Raw genomic sequence first — 24280 nt, 5'->3', positions numbered from 1 at the left:
CTACTGCAATTGTATCAGCTATTACCACGCAAAAAAACTCAGCATTAAAAATTAAACTAAAAGCCATCATTACAGGACAATTTCCTGAAACGACGCACCGTGTTGAGCCTTACCACTTGGAAAAGTGTCAGAAGTTTGGCAGCAGCTTTGTTTGTTTTCCTGATCATTTAAATGTTCAGAAAATGGTGCACAGTATATATTTACCTGAATTTGTAATCAGTGCTGTTGGGCAAGTAACATTTCTTACCAGCAATGCAGAGTTTGGAAACTACCTCTTACATTTTTATACATAATACTTCTTCCTAAATTTCTTGTGGAATTATCCAAGAAATACAGGCAACAACAATTTGTACTTAGAGAGCACCTCTAATGTAGTAAACAGGTCCCCATTCAAAAGGAGCTAATGGGGTAAATGACTAAAGGTCTAGCCCATGACATAGATTTTAAAATGCATCTTAAAGGGGAAAAGAGAAGTACAGAAGAGGAACAGTTTGGGAATGGTGTTACAGAATTTCAGGATTAGGCAGTTGGAGATCGAAATCAGAATGCAAAAGATGGCAGAATCTCAGTCAATATTGTGACAGGGTGTGGATTCAGAGCTTGTTACACAGATACAGGTGATGAGGCCATGGAGGGCTTTGAAATAAAAATCAGAATTTTAATATCAAAGAATTACGTAGCCAGACGCCAAAATATGTCGGTGAGTACAGGGCTGATAGGTGAACAGGGCATGGTGCAAGTTAGCACAAGCACTGCACTACTTTGGAAGACCTCACATGTGTAAAGAATGCAAGCTTTGAGAAAAATACACAATGATGCTACATTAGAGAAAGAAAGACTGTTGACAGGAATACCATCATTTCCAAATATTGAATCAAACACTTGGAGGAGAAATTAGATCACACACACTGCCAGTTTCTCTCTCCTTCTCTCCCCACCTTGGGTAAGCAATGCTGAGGTCACATCTGTGAGGATTTCTCCATTGATATCGTGAAGAAACATCATGTGGTTAACAGCTCATGGAGCTGCCTACTCTGGGGTTTTACCCAATCTGCTGAAGATGCAACTTTAGAAGATAGGTAGAATCATAAAAATAGAGACTGTTCAAGATGATGCAGTTTGTATTTAAACAGGTTTTTTAAACAAACGTTCTCCATTCTCAGAATTGGAAGATTTATTTTTTGGGATGGCGATAGATTTAACTTTACTTTGAGGTATCATTTTAAATAACAAATCAATGTCACAGACAATCACTGAAAGGGGAGCCATTATGTCTCCAATTACACAATTTAAACATAAATATTAGTATTCATTATTCATGAACTAGGTCTTAAAAGAGAAAGGAGCATAATAATAAAAGTAGGAACTTAAATGAAAAAAATAACTGGACATTCAACAAATTCCACACTTTCATCACATACAATTATGGATATTTGTGCATCTAGCATGCACAAGCGTATGGATTACAAGGAACAGCACTGTAAAAGGAAAACAAGATGTTTTCGCTTTGTCTGTATCCACTGACAGTTTCAAATGCCCTAAGATCATGCACTGTATAGAAAGACAGTTCCACTGACGGTGTGCCAACCACAATAACAGATGCGTACAACCCACTGTGCCAACATAACATTGCTTAAACCATCAGTTCTTCTAAATTTGAGTGACACTGCCAAGCTATTGCAAATCCTGCCAAATTTAAAGACAGCTTTACTCTTATTGCTGATGCCACTTGGAAACTGGATCGAAAGTTCCCAAAATATTTCACTTACAGTTGTCACAAGGACAAGATTACAACCTTTTCAGTCTGACAGAGAATTTGAATGCAAACATCATAGATTGATCTAACCGTGTCCTGTAACTCAACTAAAAACATCATGAGAAAATGTCCTTCCTTTGATCAGTGTTTACTTTTGTATTGTATTGGCAAAATAATTACTTCTTAAACGACTCTGAATTTCCATGGGATACTGTGAATGATAAAAGCTCAGTCTTAGTCCATAGCATGGATTTCAAAGAGTGTTCCTTTTCCAAGAATTAAAAACTGGAAAAGCACAACTGACTGTCATTTTAAATGGCTGAGGCAAATTGTGTTAATGTAGTTAAGAAGAGACTTGATATTTATCATATACGAATACACACATGTAATATTAAGCTGACAGAGAAGGAAAGGACAGGCCATGAGAGGTACAGTGATTGACCTTGAAGGATATTTGCATGCAAAAACCAGTACACATCAATTGGGTCAAGTGACCTGTTCCTATGCCGTAGAGTCTATATAATACTGTAGCTACCAATCAGGAAACGAGTAAGCTCTGCCTCTAAAGTCATCCAATCTGCTCCCAACATATGAGTGATGTTCTCACTTGATGTCCACAAGTGTAGTTTTCAATTTAAAGTGATAGATAGTGAGCAGAAGCTGGAACCCTGACTGATCATTTTTCATTCATACCCTAGAGGTGCTGAGAGTAATTATGCTGCTGTTCCCATAGAGACAAACTGGCTTGACAGAAGTTAATCTGAGAACTTTTATAACCTACATGATTGAGCTAGTTTGCTCAAAGCATCTTGAGCAAAGCATTTTGAGGTTTATCATACTTTGACAATGTTGTTAAGCAGTTAACCTTCTCCATGGTTTTCAGAACTTTGTAGCAGTGGCATAATCACACATCCAACATGTTGATTTTAACAAAATTTATTTCTGATTCATTTGGCCAGGAAATGACACAAGTTATTCTTGATCCCATACTTATTATACAGATAGATAAATTACTGTCAAATGCCTCACTTAACATGTTTGAACGCCCAGACTTTGCTAATCTCAGCCAAAGTTATTTTGTGTCTCAGTTTTTAAAGGAAGGAAAGGGAGCCACCCACATTCTGCCTTAAATAAAGAGGCTCAAACTGCAAGGAGCTATGCAGATTATCACATTGCAACGAAGTTTGTTTGAAGATTTTAATGAAGATGTTACTCATTTACATGCCATATAATTCTCTCTTAAGTAATCAGGATTTCCTTAGGGAATAAAAATTAAACAGTATCTGTTGTAAATTTTTTCTTTAAATTACCAGTAATTTACTGAGTTTGGAGAGAAGGAAAACAACATTGAAGAAGTTTAACTGAAGATTAAGCTATACGTAAATACAAACTGTTGCCAAAGGGAAGAAGAAGAGGAAAGAAAGAAAATTGTGACAGCTACATCTACACACAAGTAAAACAATGCACTAGATGAGCTATATAATTCCAATTAGCTTCTAATAGAAGAAACAAATCATATGTTTCTACATTACTTCTGTCAGTAGTTACAAATGAACTTTAATAAAATTTTACACTGCCAGTTAAGAAGTGATAATCAGTTACTAGGACATGGCTGCATCAAGTCTTCTGCATTGCATGTACTTAAATAATTAGTAGAATCTGCTTAGCATTCCCATATCTAACTTTCACTGGCATTCTTATAAATGAGTGGAACTCCCCTAACTTTGCTCACAGTAAATCAGATTGTGGACTGGTTAAATTATAAGTAATATAAATAATAAGCATGGGATTATTTTGTTAATTGGAATTTAGGAACATGAGGAGATTGTTCAGCCCCACCTGTTTGTTCCACCATTCAGGTGGAGCACAGCTGGTCTATGACTTCAACCTTGCCCTCATTTCCCTTAATACCACTAATAATGTCAAAGTTAAAACTAATAATTGTATTATGTCAATGTAAAATATAAGCTAACCAGATGAATTCCTTTGTATGATTGATGTTTGGACCATCATGGACTGTAACAGTTTTAAAGAGGAACCAGACTCAAAATAGCCACAGACTTCACCTAACCCACAGTTTGGTCAACATGGATTAAACAAGAGGCAGCTTGTGTTGAAATTAACAATTTACATTTTTCCCCAGGACAATGAAAACAGGTTTGCATTTTACTGATGAAAACATCATCCACGATTCCTGTTTAGTACATGATAAATCATTCTTTCTTTCACTCGAGAAAACCTTGTGATTAACGTTTTACTGCTTATAGTGAAGTGACAAATAACTAACTACATTTTCATTGGCAAACGTACAGCTTCATGCTAAAAAATTAAATTTGTGTTATGACCAACCGGAGAGGTTAAAAAGGGGCGACAGTTCATCATTCCCTCCTTCCTGGATTAATCTGTCTAGAATTTACTGTTGGCTGCAGAATAGAAATTAAGCATCTGTCACTCCTTACATTTGGATGTATTTCTTACATTCTCTGCTGTTACATCCTTCTCTAATATTTAGACTACGCTCCCCCGAGAATTTGACTCCCCAGCAAGCAGGACGAGCTTCTTTCTTTCTTCTCTATTTATTACCCATAATTAAAACTTTGATCAAATCATCCCTTAGTCTCTTAAATTCTAATCAGCAAAAACTTTCAAATACAATCCTTGAAGTCCTGGAGTCCAGGCTTCCTGTCGGAGGTGGGAATCAGGACTAAGCCCAAATTGCATCTCTATACATTTCCAACTTGCTGGGAATGCAATTTTGCCATCCCCGTGGCCTTAACTGTGCTTAAGGCAAGTATGATTCTTTAGAGCAACAATGTAAGTATTCTTAAAACTTACAAAACTTTAAAAAGATGGATTTCATTGAAACGCTCATGAATCAGTTCTCCTCCATGTTGAGCACCACTTGGAGGAAGGACTGAAGATAGCAAAGGCACAGAAAGTACTCGGGGTGGGGGGGCCTTCAATGTCCACTACTAAAACTGGCTTGGCAGTATCATTACTGACTAAGCTGATAAAGTGCTAAAGAACATAGCTACTATACTGGGTCGGCAGCAAGCTGCAAAGGAATAGACACAAGGGAAAAATGTACTTCATCTTATCTCTTCCAAAGGTGTGCCGGTTAGGTGAATTGGCCATGCTAAATTGCCCTTTAATGTCCAGGGATGTGCAGGATAAGTGGATTAGCCATGGGAAATGTGGGGTTCTGGGCACAGAGTAGGAAATGGGGGGGTTAGGAATGCTTTTTTGTGAGTCAGTACAGAATCGACAGGCCAAACTGCCTCTAAATGCAATGTAGGGATTCTAATGATTCTCATCCTCACAAATCTGCATGTCGCAAAATGCATCTGCCATAACAAGTATCCTAAAAATGAAGTCCCATCTTCACAATGAGATTTCTTTTTCCTTTGTTCATTCATGGGATGAGGGCGTCGCTGGATAGGCAGCATTTATTGCCTATCTCTAATTGCCCAGAGGGCAGTTCAGAGTCAACAACATTTCCGTGGGTCTGGAATCACATGTAGACCAGACCAGGTAAGGATGGCAGTTTCCTTCCAGATGGGTTTTCCGTGACAATCGACAACGGATTCACAGTTACATTCTTAATTCCAGATATTTATTCACAGGTTCTGCCGTGGCATGATTCGAACCCGGGTGCCCAGAACGTTATCTGGGTCTCTGGATTAACAGTCCAGTGATAACAGCACTAGGCCATCGCCTCCCCCAATACGATCCATTGTGTTGTGTCGCATTGTCACCATGCTAAATGGGACAGACTTCAAACAAATTTAAGAATTCAAGACTGGGCATCTATAAGGCTCTGCGGTCCCTCAGCAGCAGCAGGATCATACTCAAAGACAATCTGCAAGCTCAAGGGGTGGCATGTCCCCATACCATAATTATCATTAGCCAAGGGAATCAAGCAAATTCAAAGAAGAGTGCAGGAGGGCATACCTAACAATTAGGTGATCTATAAGCCTGACAATATTCTGGCAAAAGTGCTGAAGGTGTGTGCTCCATAAGTTGCCACACTGCTAGCTAAGGTGTTCCAATAGAGCTACAATACTCGCATCTACCCAACAATATGGAAAATTGTTCAGATATGTCCTGTACATAAAAAGCAAGAAAATTCCAACCCGTCAATTAACAGTCCATTTCTCCACTCTCAAACATTAGTAAACTGACAGAAGATGTCATCAACAATGCTATCAAGCAGCACCTGCTCAGCAACAACCTGCTCACTGACACTCAGCTTGGGGCCCACCAGGTCCATTCAGGTCACAATCTCATTACAGCGTTCGTTCAAACATAGACAGAAGAGCTGAATTCCAGAGGTGAGACAGGAGTGATGGCTCTTGACATCAACGCTGCATTTGACTGACTGTGAAATCAAGGAGCCCTCACAAAACTGGAATCAATGGGAATCAAGGGGGAAAAAAGTCTCCATTGGTTGGAGTCTTACCGGTAAAAAGAGAAACAAAGCAAAACAATTCCACCAGCAGAATATGTCTTCAAATCAAGCAATGACAGAGAGTGGATGTCACTTCTTTCTACAAGATATCAGGAACTTACTTGAAGGAAACTCCTTTTATCATCCTCTTGATAGCCTGCAGCTTACTCCTATACCCTGCCTTCAAAAACACAACTAGCACTTTTGAAATGTCCCTGACAAATAGGGCCACAGTATCGTTTCTGTTCAGTCTATCTATCCTCAACACTCTATACATGCTGGTTGTTCAGGGATGTCTCTGAACTGCATAACTCAGCAGTTTAGTCAAAGATTGCTTGGACTGCCAGCAAATAGTAAAGAGTAGTGCTGCATAAGGAGATGCTCTTTTGAGGTTGGTGTAAAGTCACACTGGTCATCCGTACGAAAAGAAGTAATGTACTATGTTCGAATTGTTCTTCAATAAGAATGGCTTTACTGGCTTTGACACCAATGAAAAAACTGTAAAAGCATCCCTGATTTTAACAAGCATGCATATTCACTGCATTTTATATCTGTGCTTCTGTCAGTACGCCATACGACACATTGCGGAAGACAGGTGCCAACTCTCTGACACCCACCGGTCCAGGAACTCCCCACCTACATTCAGGACATTACCCACATCCTCCACCTCCTCCAAGACTTTCAATTCCCTGGCCCGCAAAACCTCAACCTCACCATGGACATCCAGTCCCTGTACACTTGTATCCCCCATGCAGATGACCTAAAAACCTTCCACTTCTTCCTCTCCTGCAGGTCCAACCAGTCCCCCTCTACCGACACCCTCATTCACTTAACAGAACTTATCCTTACATTCAACAACTTTTAACTCCTCCTGCTTCCTACAAACTAAAAGGTTGCCTGTGGGCACCTGTATGGGTCTGAGCTATGCCTGCCTCTTCACAGGATACGTGAAACAGCCTCTCTTCCACTGTTGTATTGGCACCATCCCTTACCTCTCTCTCCGCTACATTGATGGCTGTATTGGCGCTGCCCCGTGCTCCCGTGATTAGCTTGAACAGTTCATCAACTTTACCGACACCTTTCACCCCAATCTCAAATTCACCTCAACCATCTCCGATACCTTACCCCCCCCTCCCGCCTTTCTGGACCTCCCCGTATCCATATCCTGTAACCATCAAAGCACCGACATCTATTTCACACCCACCGACTCCCATAGCTACCTTGACTACACCTCCTCTCACCCACTCTCCTGCAAGAATGAGATCCCTTACTCCCTGTTCCTCTGCCTCCGCTGCATCTACTCCCAAGATGGAGCATTCCACTCCCGGACATCCCAGATGTCCTGCTACTTCAAGAACCACAACGTCCCCCCTCCGTTGATTGAAAACGCTTTCAACTGCATCTCTTTCATTTCCACACATCTGCCTTCAAACCCCCTTTCCCTAACATATGAAAGACAGAGTCCCCCGGTCCTCACATACCACCACATCAATCTCCGCATCCAGCGCATCATTCTCCGCCACTTCCACCATCTGCAATCCAACCTCACCACCAAAGAGATATTTCCCTCCCCACCCCTATCTGCCTTTTGTAGGGACCGCTCACTCCGCAAGTCCCTTGTCCGCTCCACACTCCCCACCAACCCACCACTTGGCACATTTCCCCTGCAACCACAGAAGGTGCTACACCTACCCCTACACCTCCCCACTCACCTCCATCCAAGGCCCAAGACAACTTTCCATATCTGACAGGAGTTCATCTGTACATCCTCCAGCCTGGTCTTCTATATCCGTTGCTCCTGATGTGGCCTCCTCTACATTGGTGAGACTAAGCACAGACTTGGTAATCGATTCGCGGAGCACCTGTGCTCTGTACGCTATAATCAACAACACTTTCCGGTTGCTAACCATTTTAACTCCCCCTCCCATTCCCTTGGTGACATGTCCATCTTGGGCCTCCTCCAGTGCCATAATGATGCCACATGTAAAACGGAGGAACAATCTCATATTCTGCCTCAGGAGCTGACAGCCTGATTGCCTGAATGTAGATTTCACCAGTTTCAAAATCTCCCCTGCCCCAGCCTCATCCAATGTCCAGTCCTCCCTCTCATCCCCGACTCCTTGACCTGACACAACCTGTCCATCTTCTTCCCCACCTATCCGCCCCACCCTTCCCAATGACCAATCCCCACTACCTCTGCCTACATCCAAATATCACCATCCCAGATACCTTCCCCAGTCCCACCCTTCCTCCTGTGGAAATTAGCGATCATCAATTCTGAGGAAGGGTCACCGGACCCGAAATATTAACTCTGATTTTTCTAAACAGATGCTGCCAAACCTGCTGAGTTTTTCCACAACTTCTGTTTTTGTACCTCTAGTTAGGCCATGGAGAATGCTGTTGGACCTGTACATAAAATTCCAGTAGACCATAGTTGGTATGACCTCAGACCTCTGGAGGACACCCGGTCATCAAAGACAATGGGGAAGCGCACTCAGCAGATTGCCCTCCACCTTAGCTGCTGATGTCAGATGTTGAGGTTGTACCAAGGCATAGCGGTTATAAGAAAAATCTGAAGACTTTATGAAAGCATAAATGTGGTGCAGGTGTTTTTTAAAAAGCTCAATTTATGCATTATATTGTTTCCATTCTATTTACATTGTCACAATTATAGTGCAAATGGACTTTCAATATTCAAATTTTATAATTTGACTTTAATACTCAAGACTTTTGTGAACTAAAAATGGTCTTAGAAGGAATACTGCTGACTTAAAATGAATTCGGTGATCACCTGACAAACCCAGGCACCCAACATGGAATATACAAAACTGGCTGCCCTGGAATTACTATTTTAATCAAGAGCCACTGAAACTCATTCAGGTATCATGGAATTTGGTGCTTCTGTTTATTCACACTTGTATGATAACTACACATATTCAGAGAAGAAAGGTGATTTACAGCTATCCAGTTTGAAATGAAACAAGGGCAGACACCAGAAACCACAAGGGAGCAATACATCAACAGCAGCCTTTGAGCAAAAAGAGACGGAAAGCAACACGGACTGAGAACAGCAAGGGTACTGAAAGCTCTTTATTCGCTGGATCTCACTCACAGAAACCAGTCATGGTGAATCAGCAACATGGAAAATTGACATTTCCACGGAACGGAAGATTTGAAAATTTTCGAACTATTAAAGAAACAAGACAACAGCTATTTTGGTCAAGCAGCATCTGTGAAGAGAAATCAAGAGTTAATGTTTCAGGTCCGGCGACCCTTCCTCAGAACCACTCGGAGAAAGGGTCACCAGACCCAAAATGTTAACTTTGATTTCTCTTCACAGATGCTGTCAGACCTGCTGAGCTTTTCCAGCAACTTCAGTTTTTCTTTCTGATTTACAGCGTCTGCAGTTCTTTCAGTTTTTACAACAGCTATATTGTTGGATTCAGGTTTTCACATTTTCACAACAAAAAGGACTCAAGGATGTGTAACTGCAGTTGTCTTTATCCTTCTGCCTATACCCAAACTCTTTTCTCCCATCACCAGGACCTCACCTTCTTTGCATGATCATTACTTGTGTACTTTTGTGTGTTTGATGTTGCTTTATTATTTTCTTTCAGCATAGTAGGCAATTAAAGTCCATTCTCTTTCGTTTAAGAAACACTGGAATTTGCATTCCTTAATTTCTGATTTGGTTAACTAAATTTCACTCAGGTTGGTTACATGCTAAAAGGGGAAAAATAACAAAACCTGTTGTGATTGACCAAGAGGAATGTTACAAAAAACATCCTCCTGATTACTCCTTGTCATAACAATGCATCAATCATAATTTGTTGAGACTAGACAAGAAAGAGAGCTGAATGTACTGGCATACTTCATAGTAGCCACCTGTTGATAGCTACAGGGAAATCAGGGACATATATTTTTCCTTAAAATAAAGAATATGTTCTTGTCATCAACTTTTGCCATGCTGTCTTGTTGATCTCACATTTAAAGGATTTGATGAAATCATTCACATGACAGAAGGTGGTATCAGTGACCTCTTCCATGCACCTCTGTGTGGCAGCCTGAGAAATTCCATGTATGTTACTACTGAAGTCCTAGAAACAATTACTGGCAAAAGACTGAGTGCTTCAGACACAGGGATCATGCCAAGTCCATGCCTGTCTTGCTGCAGGCTCCTACATACTTCTGAGGATACAGTTACATGCCAGTGCCCATCTTCTACAAATCCTTCCCTGTATGCTTGTTTCCTGGCTAGATCTCCCTCTGATGCTGCTGCCCTGGTCTTGCAGCTTCTGTTGTTGACTGGTGATAGCATCCCTTTTACATATCCTTTCCGCCTGTTCCCAAGGTTGATAGAATATTGGCTGTGCCAAACCCAGAGCAAAGCTATCAAATAACTCTGTGAAGGATGAAAAAGGCAGACATCATTGAGTTGATGGCTTTCACCCGAACAAATGCAGTGCAATGACCTTTTCAAATCCTCCCATGGTCCACACGCAAAACTCATCCCATTTCCCCTCCCTCCCAAGGTGGCCTTCCACCAATTAGATCTGGACACTTGCCAGTTTAATCATTTGTTCGGAGCAATGGACAGGTATAGAAACAGAATCGCCCACTCGCCTGGAACCCATCACTCCCTTGACTCCTTTCTGATGTCTTCACGTTTGAGTCCATCACCATTGACTATACAAATATCATGTGTACCTTCCCTCTGTCACCCTCAAACATTCTACTATCATCCTTAACACTGACAGTGACAGTGGACTAGCCATCTGCCCCCACTTATATCTTAACCCCTCACCTCCTGATAGACATCACTCCTCTGGAAAGCCCTGCCAATTTCATTCTAAACATATCTTTACAACTCTTTGACTCACTCCGTGACCTTCCACTATCCATAGCTCAGACTGAACTTGCCCCTACACATCAAGTCCCACTCACATCAGCACAACTGTGGCAAGTTTATTTTAATTATTGGTCATTTTGACACTTTCGTGTCTTGAAAGCAATGGAGTTAATAAGTGTAAATTACAGTAAGATAAAAGCTCTTTAAAATTTCACTTTGGTTGAAAAATTATTCTAGCTAATTTTTGAGATATCAATCTAACAATGCAATCTACCTGATGTAACCAGGACTGTAGGGAAAGGAAGGAGAAACTGTAGGAAAGGGATAACCAGCCATGGATAACTAAGGAAATAAGGGAGCGTGTCAAAATGAAAACTATTGCGTACAAAGTGGCAAAGATTAGTGGGAAACTAGAGGATTAGGAAATCTTCAAAAGTCAACGTAAAGCCATGAGAAGAGCTATAAACGTAAGATTATGAGAGTAAACTAGCTCAGAATATAAACACAGACAGCAAAAGTTTCTACATAGACATAAAATGAAAAGAAGTGGCTGAGGTAAACGTTGGTCTTTTACAGGACAAGAAGGGGATTTAATAATGGGAAATCAGGTCTTTACAGTGGAAGACACAACTAGCATGCCAATAATTGATGACAGGGAAGCTATGGCAGGTGAGGGCCTACTAATGATCATTATCACTAAAGAAGTAGTGTTGGGCAAGCTGATGTGGCTAAAGGTAGACAAGTCTCCTGGCCTTGATGGAATGCATTCCAGGTAAATAAAAGAGATGGCGGAGAAAAAAAGCAAATGCACTCGTGGTAATTTACCAAAACTCACTGGACTCTGGGGCGGTTCCGGCAGATTGGAAACCAGCAAACGTGACGCCACTATTTAAAAAAAAAGAGAGGTAGACAAAAGGTAGGTAACTATAGGCCTGCTAGCTTAACTTCTGTAGTGGGGAAAATGCTTGAATCTATCATCAAGGAAGAAACAGTGAGACGTCTGGATAGAAAATGTCTCATTGAGCAGACACAGCATGAGTTCATTACAAGCAGGTCATGTTTAACTAATTTACTGGCATTCTTTGAGGACATTACGAGCACACTGGACAATGGGGAATTGTTGGATCTGGATTTCCAGAAGGCATTCGACAAGATGCTGCACAAAAGGTTGCTACATAAGATAAAAGGTGCATGGCATTACAGGTAATGTATTAGCATGAACAGAGGATTGGTTAACCAACAGATTGCAAACAGTGGGGATAAATGGGTGTTTTTCTGGTTGGCAATCAGTGGATAGTGGTGTGCCTCAGGGATCAGTGTTGGGACCGTAATTGTTTACAATTTACATAGATGATTTGGAGTTGGGAACCAAGAGTAGTGTGTCAAAGTTTGCAGATGACACTAAGGTGAGTGGTTAAGTAAAAGTGTGCAGAAGACACTGAAAGTCTACAGAGAAATACAGATAGGTTAAGTGAGTGGGAAGGATCTGGCAGATGGAGTACAATGCTGGTAAATGTGAAGTCAACTATTTTGGAAGGAACAACAGCAAAATGGGCTATTATTTAAATAGTGAAAATTTACAGCATGCTGCTATGCAGAGGGATCTGGGTGTCCTTGTACATGAATCACAAAAAGTTGGTTTGCAAGTGTAGCAAGTAATTAAGAAGGCAAATGGAATATTATCCTTCATTACTAGAGGGATAGAGTTTAAAAATAGGGAAGTTATGCTACAGCTGAATAGAGTTCTAGTGAGGTCACACCTGGAGTACTATACTCTGTATAGTTTTGGTCTCCTTACTTGAGAAAGGATGTACTGGCACTGAGGGGGTGCAGAGAAGGTTCACTAGGTTGATCCTGGAATTGAGAGAGTTGACTTACGAGGAGAGATTGGGTGGACTGGGACTACATTCATTAGAATTTAGAAGATTCGGCAGGGATCTTATAGAAACATATAAAATTATGAAGAGAAGAGGATAAGACAGAAGCAGGAAAGTTGTTTCCACTGGTAGGTAAAACTAGAACTACAGTGCATAGCCTCAAAATAAGGAGAAGCAAAGGATTGTGAATCCGTGGAATTCCCTGTCAAGCAGTTGAGACTACCTTGTTGAATGTTTTTAAGGCAAAGACAGATAGATTTTTGAACAGTAAAGAAATTAAGGGTTATGGTGAGCCAACGAGTAAGTGCAGCTGAGTCCATAAATAGATCAGCCATAATCTTATTGAATGGCAGAGCAGGCTTGAGGGGCCAGATGGCCTACTCCTGCTCCTATTTCTTATGTTCTTATCTTCTTATGTAACCCTGATCAGTTTCATTCCACCATTTATACTGCCATGGAACCCCTTGGGATCCAGAAAAATTTTTGCAGAGTGTTTAATATTCTACTTTATGCAGATGACTTCCAATCATAGAGTCCAAGAGTCTACAGCATGGAAACAGACCCTTCAGTCCAACTGTCCAAGGCAACCAGATACCCTAAATTATTCTAGTCCAGCATTTGGCCCATATCTCTCTAAACTCTTCCTATTAATATACCCATCCAAATGGCTTTTAAATTATATAATTGTACCCATCTCCACCATATCTTCTGGCAGATCATTTCATACATGCACCACCCTCTGCATTGCCCCTCGAGTCTCCGTTAAATCTTTCCTTTTTCACCTTAAACCTATGCTCTAGTTTAGGGCTCCCCTACCCTGGGAAAAAGACCTTGGCTATTCATCCTATCCATGTCCCTCATGATTTTATAAACTTCTTTAAGGTCACCCCTCAGTCTCTCATGCTCTAGGGAAAAAAAAGCCCAGCATATTCAGCCTCTCCTTATAGCTCAAATCCTCCAACCCTGGCATTATCCTTATAAATCTTTTCTGATCCCTTTTAAGTTTAGCGACATCTTTTGTATAGCTGCGGGACCAGGACTGAACACAATAATCTAAAAGTAGCCTCACCAATGACCTGTATAGCCGCAACATGACATCCCAACTCCTATTGTCAACACACAAACCAATGAAGGCAAGCATGCCAAACACCTTCTTCACCATCCTGTCCTACCTGCAACTCCACTTTCAAACGAATTATGCACTGGCACCACTATGTCTCTTTCTTTGGCAACACTCCACAGGGCCCAACCATTGACTATCAGAGATATGTCTAGGTTTGCCTTGCCAAAATGCAACACCTTAAATTTATATAAATTAAACTTTATCTGCCAATTCTTGGCCCATCTGATCAAAATCCCGTCATACTCTGAGGTACCCTTCTTCTTTGTCCACTATGCCAGCAATTTTGGTGTAATCTAAAAACCTACCTCCTATATTCACATCCAAATCATTTATATAAACGACAAAAAGCAGTAAATCGAGCACCGATCCTTGTGACACATCGATGGTCAAAGGCCTCTCGTCCGAAAACCAATCCTCCACTACCACCCTTTGTCTCCTACCTTCAAGTCAATTTTGTATCCAATTGGCTAGCTCCCCGGCACTCTATGTGATCTAACCTTGTGGAACCCTGTTGAATGCCTAGCTGATGTCCACATTGACATCGTCCACCACTCTGCCTTCAGCAATTTTATTTATCACTTCTTCAAAAAACTCAATCAAATTGCTGAGACATGATTTCCTATGCACAAAGCCATATTGACTCTGCCTAATCAGTCCTTGCTGTTCCAAATGCATATCAATCCTGACTGTCAGAACCCCATCCAACAACTTATCCACTGACATCAGGCTCATTGGTCCATTGCCTCAGGAGGTGGTTGAGGTTTACATCTTAGATTTCAGTCTGGGATCTTAGATTTATTTATTTGTCACATGCACTAAGTATAGTAATACGTAAGTACAGTGAAAAGTGCACAAAGTCGCCACTCCCTGGCACCCACTTGGTTAAAAATACCAGATTTAACAGAGCCAAAAGGTATGCAACAATGGAAGTTCAGATCTCAGAGTCCCAAGTCCCATCTCCACAACGGTGCAGGCGCTGCTCCAATTGCTAGGACACCGAGGAGGCCACCGCCACCGGAATGCAAAAGGCCCGGTCTCACTGCACACTGCAGCCGCCTCACCGGCTAATACAATAACAACATTTAAAAGGCATCTGAATGGGTACATGTACAGAAATGGTTTAAGGGATATGGGCCAAATGCTGGCAAATGGTACTAGATCAAGTTAGGATATCTGGTCAGCATGGACGAGTTGGACATAAGGATCTATTTCCGTGCTGTACATCTCTATGACTCTAATCAAACTAGCAAACTGGATATCGACATTCATTTCATAGGAGGGACAAATCTATGATGATAGAACGCTCACTGTTTTAGTAAGGACCACAGCACAGAGGAACTACATGCGTTGTCTCAGAACTGAGGAAGGGTCACTCAACCTGAAATGTTAACTCTAATTTCTCTCCACAGATGCTGCCAGACCTGCTGAGCTTTTCCAGCAATTTCTATTTTTGTGTCTGGTCTCTCCTCGATTCTTCCAATTTTAAACATCAGACTGCTGTTAGGTTCAGGAAAATTTTCTGGCTCAGGTAAACTATCAGCTAAGGCCAACTTATTTTGTTCCTTGCAGCTCACACAATATTAGTTTTTACAACGTTAAGGTTAATCAAATCAAGAACGTCTGTTTTCAGTGAGTGAATGGAAAGAATAAGCAGAGTAGCAGCTGGCCATTCTGATTCTTAAAAAAAACTATGAAGTTGCCTTTAGGCTTAAGCAAAACAAGAAATCAATGTTGCAGGATTACTTTGTCACAGAATCAATTTTAGTGAAGGAAAGCACACTTACCTGAAAGACTTCAGAAGATTTTTTGAAAAATTCTTGACTATGTGCTTGATTTGATTACTTAAAGGTAATCGTGACAGCAGCAGCATTGATGTCTGTGAAACATCGAATAAGTTCAGGTCAGAGCATCACTTTATATTGTGTTAGTGGTAGCTCAATAGGTAGCACGCTTTCCTCAGAAGTCAGAAGGTCATGGGCTCTAACGCTGACATGCCAGTACTAAGGGAAGTGTATCCTTTGGATGAGACATTAAACTGATGGCCTGTCTTCCCGCTCAGTCAAAAGTAATAGATTCCACGACACTATTCCAAAAAATTGCAGAGTTGTTGTCCCTGGTGCCCTAGTCAATATTGATCCCTCAATCAACCTCACAAGAACAGATTATGTGGTCATTAACACATTACCGTGTACCAATTGGCTGGCTGTGCTTCCTAGGTTGCAATGATTGCGACACTTCAAAGCTACTGCATTGGTTGAAAAGTGATATGGGATATCCTCAGGCTGTGCAAAGTGCTACAGAAATTGAAGTTTTTTTCCTTCATGTAAAAAGGTAAAGTACTTAAACCAAAAAATTTGCTGAAATTTTCTGCCACTTTAAGAAATTCAGTGGGGCGAGTGCCATTTGATTACGTAATGCAAGTCTGGTCAAGACATTTACACTTATATGGTAAACATGATGCAGAAGTAGTCAGCAAAATTGGTGTACACCATATACTGGTAGTCACTTTAAAAAAAATGATAGCTTCTACTAATGAGTATTGAAACAGCTCAATGATAAATGACTCCATCAAGATACATCTTAAATAAACCTGATTTCTTTTGAAGAACTAGTCTGTTATGTTGGTAGATTTAACTGTTCTTTCATTTTCCTGTGTCTCTTTGGCTCTACCATTTGTTTCGCTATTTACTATAGTTCAGTTATCGCAACTTGGTTTACTTTGTATACTCAAGTAATAGTTGATTTTGTATAGAAGTTGAGCCCTGACATTTGGCCACAAAATCCTTATTTTTTTTAATATATGGCAACCCTGATACACAGCCAAATAAATCCTAACTCTTTTTATCCAATACTTGCTCACCATTCCGTAATGCAGACTCTCTCACGTTTGCCACTTACCCTACTTGACAGTTGGCTCATGGCTTTCTTGCCAATTTATCACACATGTTGCTTCCCTGAAATGTTCTCATGCTCATCACTTCCCCCTTGGTTCACCGGCTTGCTGCTTTCTCTCCTGAACTCTTGCAGTAAGTGAGGGCTCAGGACAGGGATGGGAAAAGTGAGGAAGCAAGGGAAAGGAGGTGTGAGAAGGAGTGAATCTAGGGAAGTGGTAGATGCCGTTTCAAACTGGCACCATTCAGGTCATGCACACTCCAAAATTATCACTCGTTAAGTTGACCCCAACTTTTTGCCCAGGCATCTGGTCTCAAACACACAACTTTTACTTAGGTAGGTTAACTTAAAGCTTAAGACCAAAATATGAATTGTGATAGTGAGACTGTCACGTAAACAAAATTTGTTAAATATGGAACCATCACTATTTCATACTGACAGTCAGAGTTTTAGTGTTGATATATCATCTGCTAATAGATATTAATACAGTTACGTACCTTAACAGTGCCATAACTTTCAATTCTGCACTGTCACTTGATTTGAAAATGCTGCCTACTAAAGGTCACGAGTTTCTATCATGGATCTTCATGTGATAGACAGGGCAATTCTCAACCTACAGATCTTTGGGCACATGGGGCAGGATGTCCCAGGAGGGAGTGAAATCCAGAGTTCAGGATTTGTTTCATTTTCTTTCGTCCTTTGCCACTGTTCTGTCTCATTATCAAGGTATTTGGAATCAAAACGTGATGGACAGGATGCCATTTTCAATGACTGGTAACAGACTCCACTCAGTCATTAATGTTACAGCTGTTAGACTTCGAGGGACATTCAGAGTGTTTTTGAAGCATTTCCTTTGTCCTTTACTAAAAAATGGGTCATTTGAGAGTTGAGAAAACACAATCTGGCTCGGGAATTAGTTTTCAGCCATTGGGATAGCGTCCAGTCCATTGAAATTGAATTTTCAGGAATTTTGCCTGAATATGTGTGGAGCTGGCTTCGGAAATGAAAGTAGCATTTGTTCAGTGTTCCTCCCATTAAATCTGGAGGATGCAGCAGAGTCTGTGCTGATATAACTTTTTTAGGCACTCTTCTGTGACAAATATACACAGTACTTGTCTCACTGTAGTACAGGAATTTGGTATCAAAAACTGTAGTCCCTATAGGGATCAAGTCGATGATCTTTTCAGCAGGCACCCACGCCCTGCACGTATTGAGTGATACAAACAGCACGTAAATCCTTAAACCAAGGAAGGGCCAAAGGATTGATCCAGGATGCTTCTGTACTTGTCCTGCTGACCTTCAGTGTATTTATTATCATGAGGCCATGCAGAGTACATTTTCTATCAGCAAAAAGACACAGTTGGCATTCGCTTTTCCAGCCAGCTTTTTCCCAATAATTCCTTTCCAGACTTCAGAATTACAGGAAACTCTAGCATTTAAGATCTCTATGTATGATAACCATTTCTTCTTCTAGGATAACAGTGAGGACTTAAAAGTCAGAACAGATATTTTCCTTAACATTTTCACCAGAGTCAAACATCAGGGGATAAACACTGATGATGTTAGTATATAGATAATGGCTGAGCTGTAGATGAAGTCTCATGGGGCTTTCATTACAGAGTTTGGGAGTTATGGCATCCAAGACTCTATTCCAGATGGCAAAGCCAACTCTGTAGATACAAGGGTTGCTAACAGCCTTTCCTATTCAGTAGAACATGTGTAGGATTGAATTATTTTTCAATAATTTTGACCTGATCAAACAAGTGACAAATTAAGTAATGTTTTATTTGCTTGTGGCCTGTTGTAAAACAGTTTCTGTAAGGAAGAATAGCTATATGGTCCAGGTCAAAAGTAAAGTGAATAGTTTATGATTTACTGACTGGTTTTATGGCCCAAACTAATGTAAAAATTAATATATGTGAAAATGCTTTGAGATACTGCAGTGATTGTGACCAGGTGGACCTCGTTGACTACAAGGTTCTTGATTGAGGTTTTTAACCTGGGCCAAACAGGAAAGTCTTGGTTAACCAATATAACCAGGAGATTAAAATCTCCTCAGTTGAGGACTGACTCTTTGCCACAGGTGTAATTAAATTGTTCTAGTGTTGTAATTTGAAGTATTTAATAGACCTATGTATATCAATTTGTATGGTTAATTTGTGCTTTATGTATTTTGCTTAATCGTGCAATGGCACGTTGTTAACTCACTGTTAACACACTTCAGTACTGTAATAAAGTGTGATTTTTGCTCATTAACTTTATTCCATTTGGAGAATGAAAGAAGCCCATATGGCAATCAATGTGGATTGTATCTTAAGCTCAGTCTATGATTATAATTGACTTAAGTCTTATAATCGAAGTTGAAATAAATAGCAGAGAAACAACTGAACCAACGTAAAGCAGCTACAGTTTGCTCTAACTTAATGTGGCAATGTCAGGACTGGGCCATGGCTAGAAATCAAGTTTGTTCAATGCACCAGAACTTTAAAAGAAAGACTTCACCTTGACTTATATCAGTCACATGCTTAATGGATGATTGCGTTTTCAATTGTACCCCAGTTACAGGAATTACAGCATTCCAACTGGACAAAGTGTAACAAAAAGCAACATAAATAAAAATCGATGCAAAACCATCAAATGCCACTACAGGGAAAACCAGTAGTACTGAAGGTACCAGGCCACAAGGTTACCAGACTAGAGAGTGCTGGATTTGGGAGGTACAACCTGTATATGAACCCTAAAGAATTTTAGAGCCAGTGGTTTGTTTGAGAAAATGTATAAGCTTATACTTTGCTGTCAGCAGAGAAAAAGATTGCTCACTGCTAAATTTCACAGAAGTCTGCCCACAAAATCAAATGACCGGTGTGAGTTTTGACTTATCCTTTCCTCTAGCAGTTTAAATCTGACACCAAGTCATGGGGATCTCTTGGCAGCAGTTAAGCCGACAATTAGACTAAAATATTTGTACACAAAGTCAGGAAGGTGAAAATAATTCAATATTCTTTACTTTTAATTTAAATTTTCCAAGATAAAATAAATGGTAATGATTTAAATAAGATAGAAGGTAGAATAAAGATAAATAAACAATAAAGGAAAGATCTTATAAATGTGGACATTTCTAACTACTATAAAGAAATTTGTCACGCAAGGATATAAACTTAGACTTTCAGGGCCATGAGGATGCTGAAAAATAATTGTGAAATTATGAAACAGCTAAAATATTGAGTCATTCAACAATGTACCACTTGTTCAAGGGTTTTTACAGAGAAATTAACAGTGCAACAGTGGAAAATCTAATGAATTGACAAGATTTTACACTGACAACATTCAGGGGTGAAGGCACTTCAATGATGTACCATTTAGAGAAGTATAGAATCACCGACATAAAATTTTGGGGTTCCAAGCTATGACACACATGTGGCAACACCAAACACAGCTGTCAATTTAAGTAAGGATGGAGAATATGGACAGTTTCACCATCATTAGCACTGTAAAATCCAGACCATTGTTCAATGGCTTCTGTCCTACTTCAATAACCTGATTAACGCGAGTGAAGTGGATTAGAGTTTGTCATCTCACTTGCAACAGACATGTTAAGCTGGCTGTACATGCTGCAACTTCTCCAAAGCTTACAGCAACATTTGTAAGCATAGGACCTCAGGGCTGAAAATGTAAGGAATTGAACTTTAACACAGTGTTGCAATAGAATCTCTGGGAAAAAAAACTTCCAATTGTTTCAGGAACAAAAACAGAAGTTGCTGGGAAAGCTCAGCAGGTCTGGCAGCATCTGTGAAGAAAATATCAGAGTTAACGTTTCGGGTCTGGTGACCCTTCTCAGAACGGACCCTTCCAAGGAAGGGGCACCAGGCCTGAAACATTAACTCTGATTTTCTCTTCACAGATACTGCCAGACCTGCTCAGCTTTTCCAACAACTTCCATTTTTGTTCCTGATTTACAGCATCCGCAGTTCTTTTGGTTTTTATTAAGATGGATTGAAAGCAGGCCTTTACAAATCTATTTTGACAGATGTTAGCAGCAGTTCCCCTCTGCCAAATGGCATTTTGGCTTTCAGTAATGATTGGGAGCAAAGTACCCCTTTGCTTCTCATAATTGTCTCATAATTGGACCATTCAATGCTTGATTGTCCACCCTTGCTGTTCACTCAGCTTCTGTACTGCCTGCCCCACCTTACCATGTAAACTTCAGCCCAAAGAAACAGACGGTGGCACACCGAGGCTGAAAATCAAAACTTCTCAGAATCACAGAAATGTTATACATCAAGGAGACCATTCGGCCCATCGTGCCTGCAGTGGCTTGTTAAATGAGCATCTTTATCTAGTGTCAATCTCCTCTTTTTTCACCATACCTTTGCACATTTTCATTCAAATAATCATCCAATGCCCCTCTTGATTGCCTCAACTGAACCTGCCTCCACCACACTTTCAGTCAGCGCATCCCATACCCTAACTACTCACTGAATGAAAACATTCTACTTGCTTAGTCCTTGCTTTTTTTGAAGATCACTTTAAATCTTTGCCCTCTTGTTATATTCTTTTCATGAGCAAGAACAGTTCTCCCTTTCTACTTTGTCCAACCCACTCATGGTTTTGAAAACTTCCAACAGATTTCCTCTAAGTTTTCTTCTCTTGAAAGGAATCAGTCTTATCTTCTTAATATATCCTCATTGTTAAAGTTCTACATCCCCACAGCCATTATAGTATTCTCCAATGCATTCATTTCCTTCCTATAATGTGGTGCTCAGAACGGTACACAATATTCCAGCTGAGGTCTAACAAGTGTCTTGTACAAGTTCAACATCACCTCCTTGTTCTTGTACTCTATGTTTATTAGAATTTAGAATTTATTGCATATGTACTTTTACAAGAAAAATACAATGAAAAGTGTTATAAGTTGCATTACCGTGGTGCCTGTATTAATGTCAGAAGTCATATGTAAATTCATATGTAACTATAAAAGTAAGACAAAAGTTCTTCACAGTCCCTTTAACGGCTCCTGGTTTCGGAGGAAGCCGATCAATCCATGATGAGAACACCACGCCAGGATGAAACTGACACAAAGGGCCACCAGAAAAACTGGACCAAAAGCCTCTGCTGAAGAAAACTGCTGCTGGGACAAGACCACCACCCCTGACAAAAAATGCCACACTGGACTGTCGGAATGCCAACAGCATCCACTGAAGAAAATGCCAAGAAAGAAATCGCCAACCTGGATGAAGACACCATGCTGGGCTGTCAGAACACTGGGCCAGAAGCACTCACTGAAGACCAAGTCGGACTGCCGACGAGACCTCAACACTGGACAAAACTGCCATGCCAGGAGACCACTCTGCAGGGCTAAGACCAGCACGCCGGGAAAAGACCACCACTCCAGACTGCCAGAAGCCACCCGTCGCTGAACAAGCTGCGGATACTGTGTACTTTACCTACTGCTCTCTCTGCCTGTCCTGTCACTTCAATGATCTGAGAACATACACACTCGGGTCCCTCTGCTTCTGTACCCTTCTATTTGAAACAAGACAAATGAGATAGAGTCGCATGATCTCAGTATAAGTTGACAAAGTCTACTGGTTCATTAGATGACAATGGCTTAATCTAGTAGCTGAGAAAAAGCAAATATTTGCTGCTGTCTTCTTATTTGAAGGTAACATACACCATTCAGAATGAGTTGAGAAGATTCTGCAGTGTGTGCCATTTTTGATGAAAATTGTGCCCTTTTTCAACCGGTTGTGTACTATTGTCAGCTGTAGATCAGGCTAGATCAGGAGTTGATATTCTTTGCGAGGAAGACAGAGTTCTGAAAGACTTTGCGATTGGGAACAATTACATATAGGGTGAATAGGCTACCAAGCTAATTCATGAGATTTGTCTTAGCTGCATCTGCTACGTAAAGTTATTAGTTTCAACTAAGAAGATAATGGTTACATTAATATTGCTGTCAAGGTCAAGTTCATCATGGGCTTACATGGAGGGTAAAGATTTCTATCTGATCTAAATTTCACATAACCCAAAAATATCACATTTAGGCTGTGCAAATCATCTGTCTGTCAAGCACAGCTTCCCACAGTGAATTATACTTACAAATAACTACTGCTTTTTGGGTGACATTAAGAAGTTACTGAACTACAAGATATGAAACTCTCACTTACTTTAAAGGAAAGATTTTGGATTTTCAGACCGAGAAATCTGACATCTAGATTTTTAGTGTGTGTAGTAAAGAACGGTTTTATGACTATTATATTGGACCGGTCTACTACCATTCAGGCTATATAAGAAATTCAAATCTTTCAGGAAAAATCTACATCATAGTAAAAAACTTTCATGCAGCTTAATGATTATAGATGGTATACTTACATTGCAAAGCTGTCTTCAAAAAAACACCTGTTCCTTAGCAGCCCAGCCCATAGCTGCACTCCAACAATTCCAAATATAAAGAAGACAAAAAAACAAAGGAGAAGGACATTGCCTAACATAGGCAGAGTATCTAGCAGTAAAGTCACTAGTATTCTCATACCTGAAAAATACAGAAATGCAAATACACAATTAGTGTAAATTTTCTTTCAATTCAAAATAACTTTGATGACTAATTCAACAGTTTTTTTTTGTTTCCTTCTGGTTCAGTAGAAAATGTTGAATTAAAGCCTGCTCTTTGAAAAGTACCAAAATATAATGATACATATTTCTATAAAATACAGTCTGCTACAATATGATTGCATTTTAAAGGAACAATGATACATTATAATAAGTTAAATGACAACTAACCCTTTGTCTTCTACTAAAATAGAATAGAATATCAGATATGATTATTAACTGATGGCATAATAATCCACACAGTATATCTCTTGCCTATAATACATTTGTGCTGCCATGCAGAACTTGGTGAAAGAAAATTTTCAAAGTATACAAGCTTAGTCCACAAGGATATCTACAGCTCAGCTGACAGTAGAGAGTACAGACTGATCACAACCCACATTTGTTAAAATGTGGCAAAGACAATTCTACTCCATAAAACAAAAGACCTTTTAAAACCTGGATCCTAACTCACACAAGTTCCATTTCGCCATCACCTCTTGGCTTGCTGGCATATACTGCTTCCTGGTTAAACAACAATTTGCTTTCACATCCCTCCATAGTCTCACCCCTCTCTAATTATGAAATCTCCATCAAGGCTATAATGGTCCAAGATTTTGGCACTCCTCTAAGTCAGACCTCTTAAAACATTCCATATTTCAATTGTTCGACTGTTAGCTTCCATACCCTCAGCTACCAAGGTGCTAAGCTCTGAATTTCCCTCCATTAATACCTGCACCTCTGTTTC

General features: G+C 40.2%; 1 protein-coding gene across 1 annotated transcript in view; it reads right to left on the bottom strand.

The window, feature by feature from the left end:
* The window catches only part of LOC109933425 (voltage-dependent T-type calcium channel subunit alpha-1H-like), a 260784-nt gene extending 236758 nt beyond the window's left edge, over window positions 1-24026 (bottom strand). The window contains exons 1-2 of the mRNA XM_048609686.1: window positions 24008-24026; window positions 23317-23476 (exon numbers count right to left, since the gene is read on the bottom strand). Coding sequence (XP_048465643.1) covers window positions 23317-23476; window positions 24008-24026 — 179 coding nt within the window. The remainder of the gene's footprint in view (window positions 1-23316; window positions 23477-24007) is intronic.
* Between the last annotated feature and the right edge of the window lie 254 nt (window positions 24027-24280).

Source organism: Rhincodon typus, chromosome 21 (assembly GCF_021869965.1).
Source record: "Rhincodon typus isolate 14 chromosome 21, sRhiTyp1.1, whole genome shotgun sequence".
Lineage (NCBI taxonomy): Eukaryota > Metazoa > Chordata > Chondrichthyes > Orectolobiformes > Rhincodontidae > Rhincodon > Rhincodon typus.
Note: the sequence above shows the minus strand (reverse complement) of the source record. Positions and strands in the feature narration are given on the sequence as shown.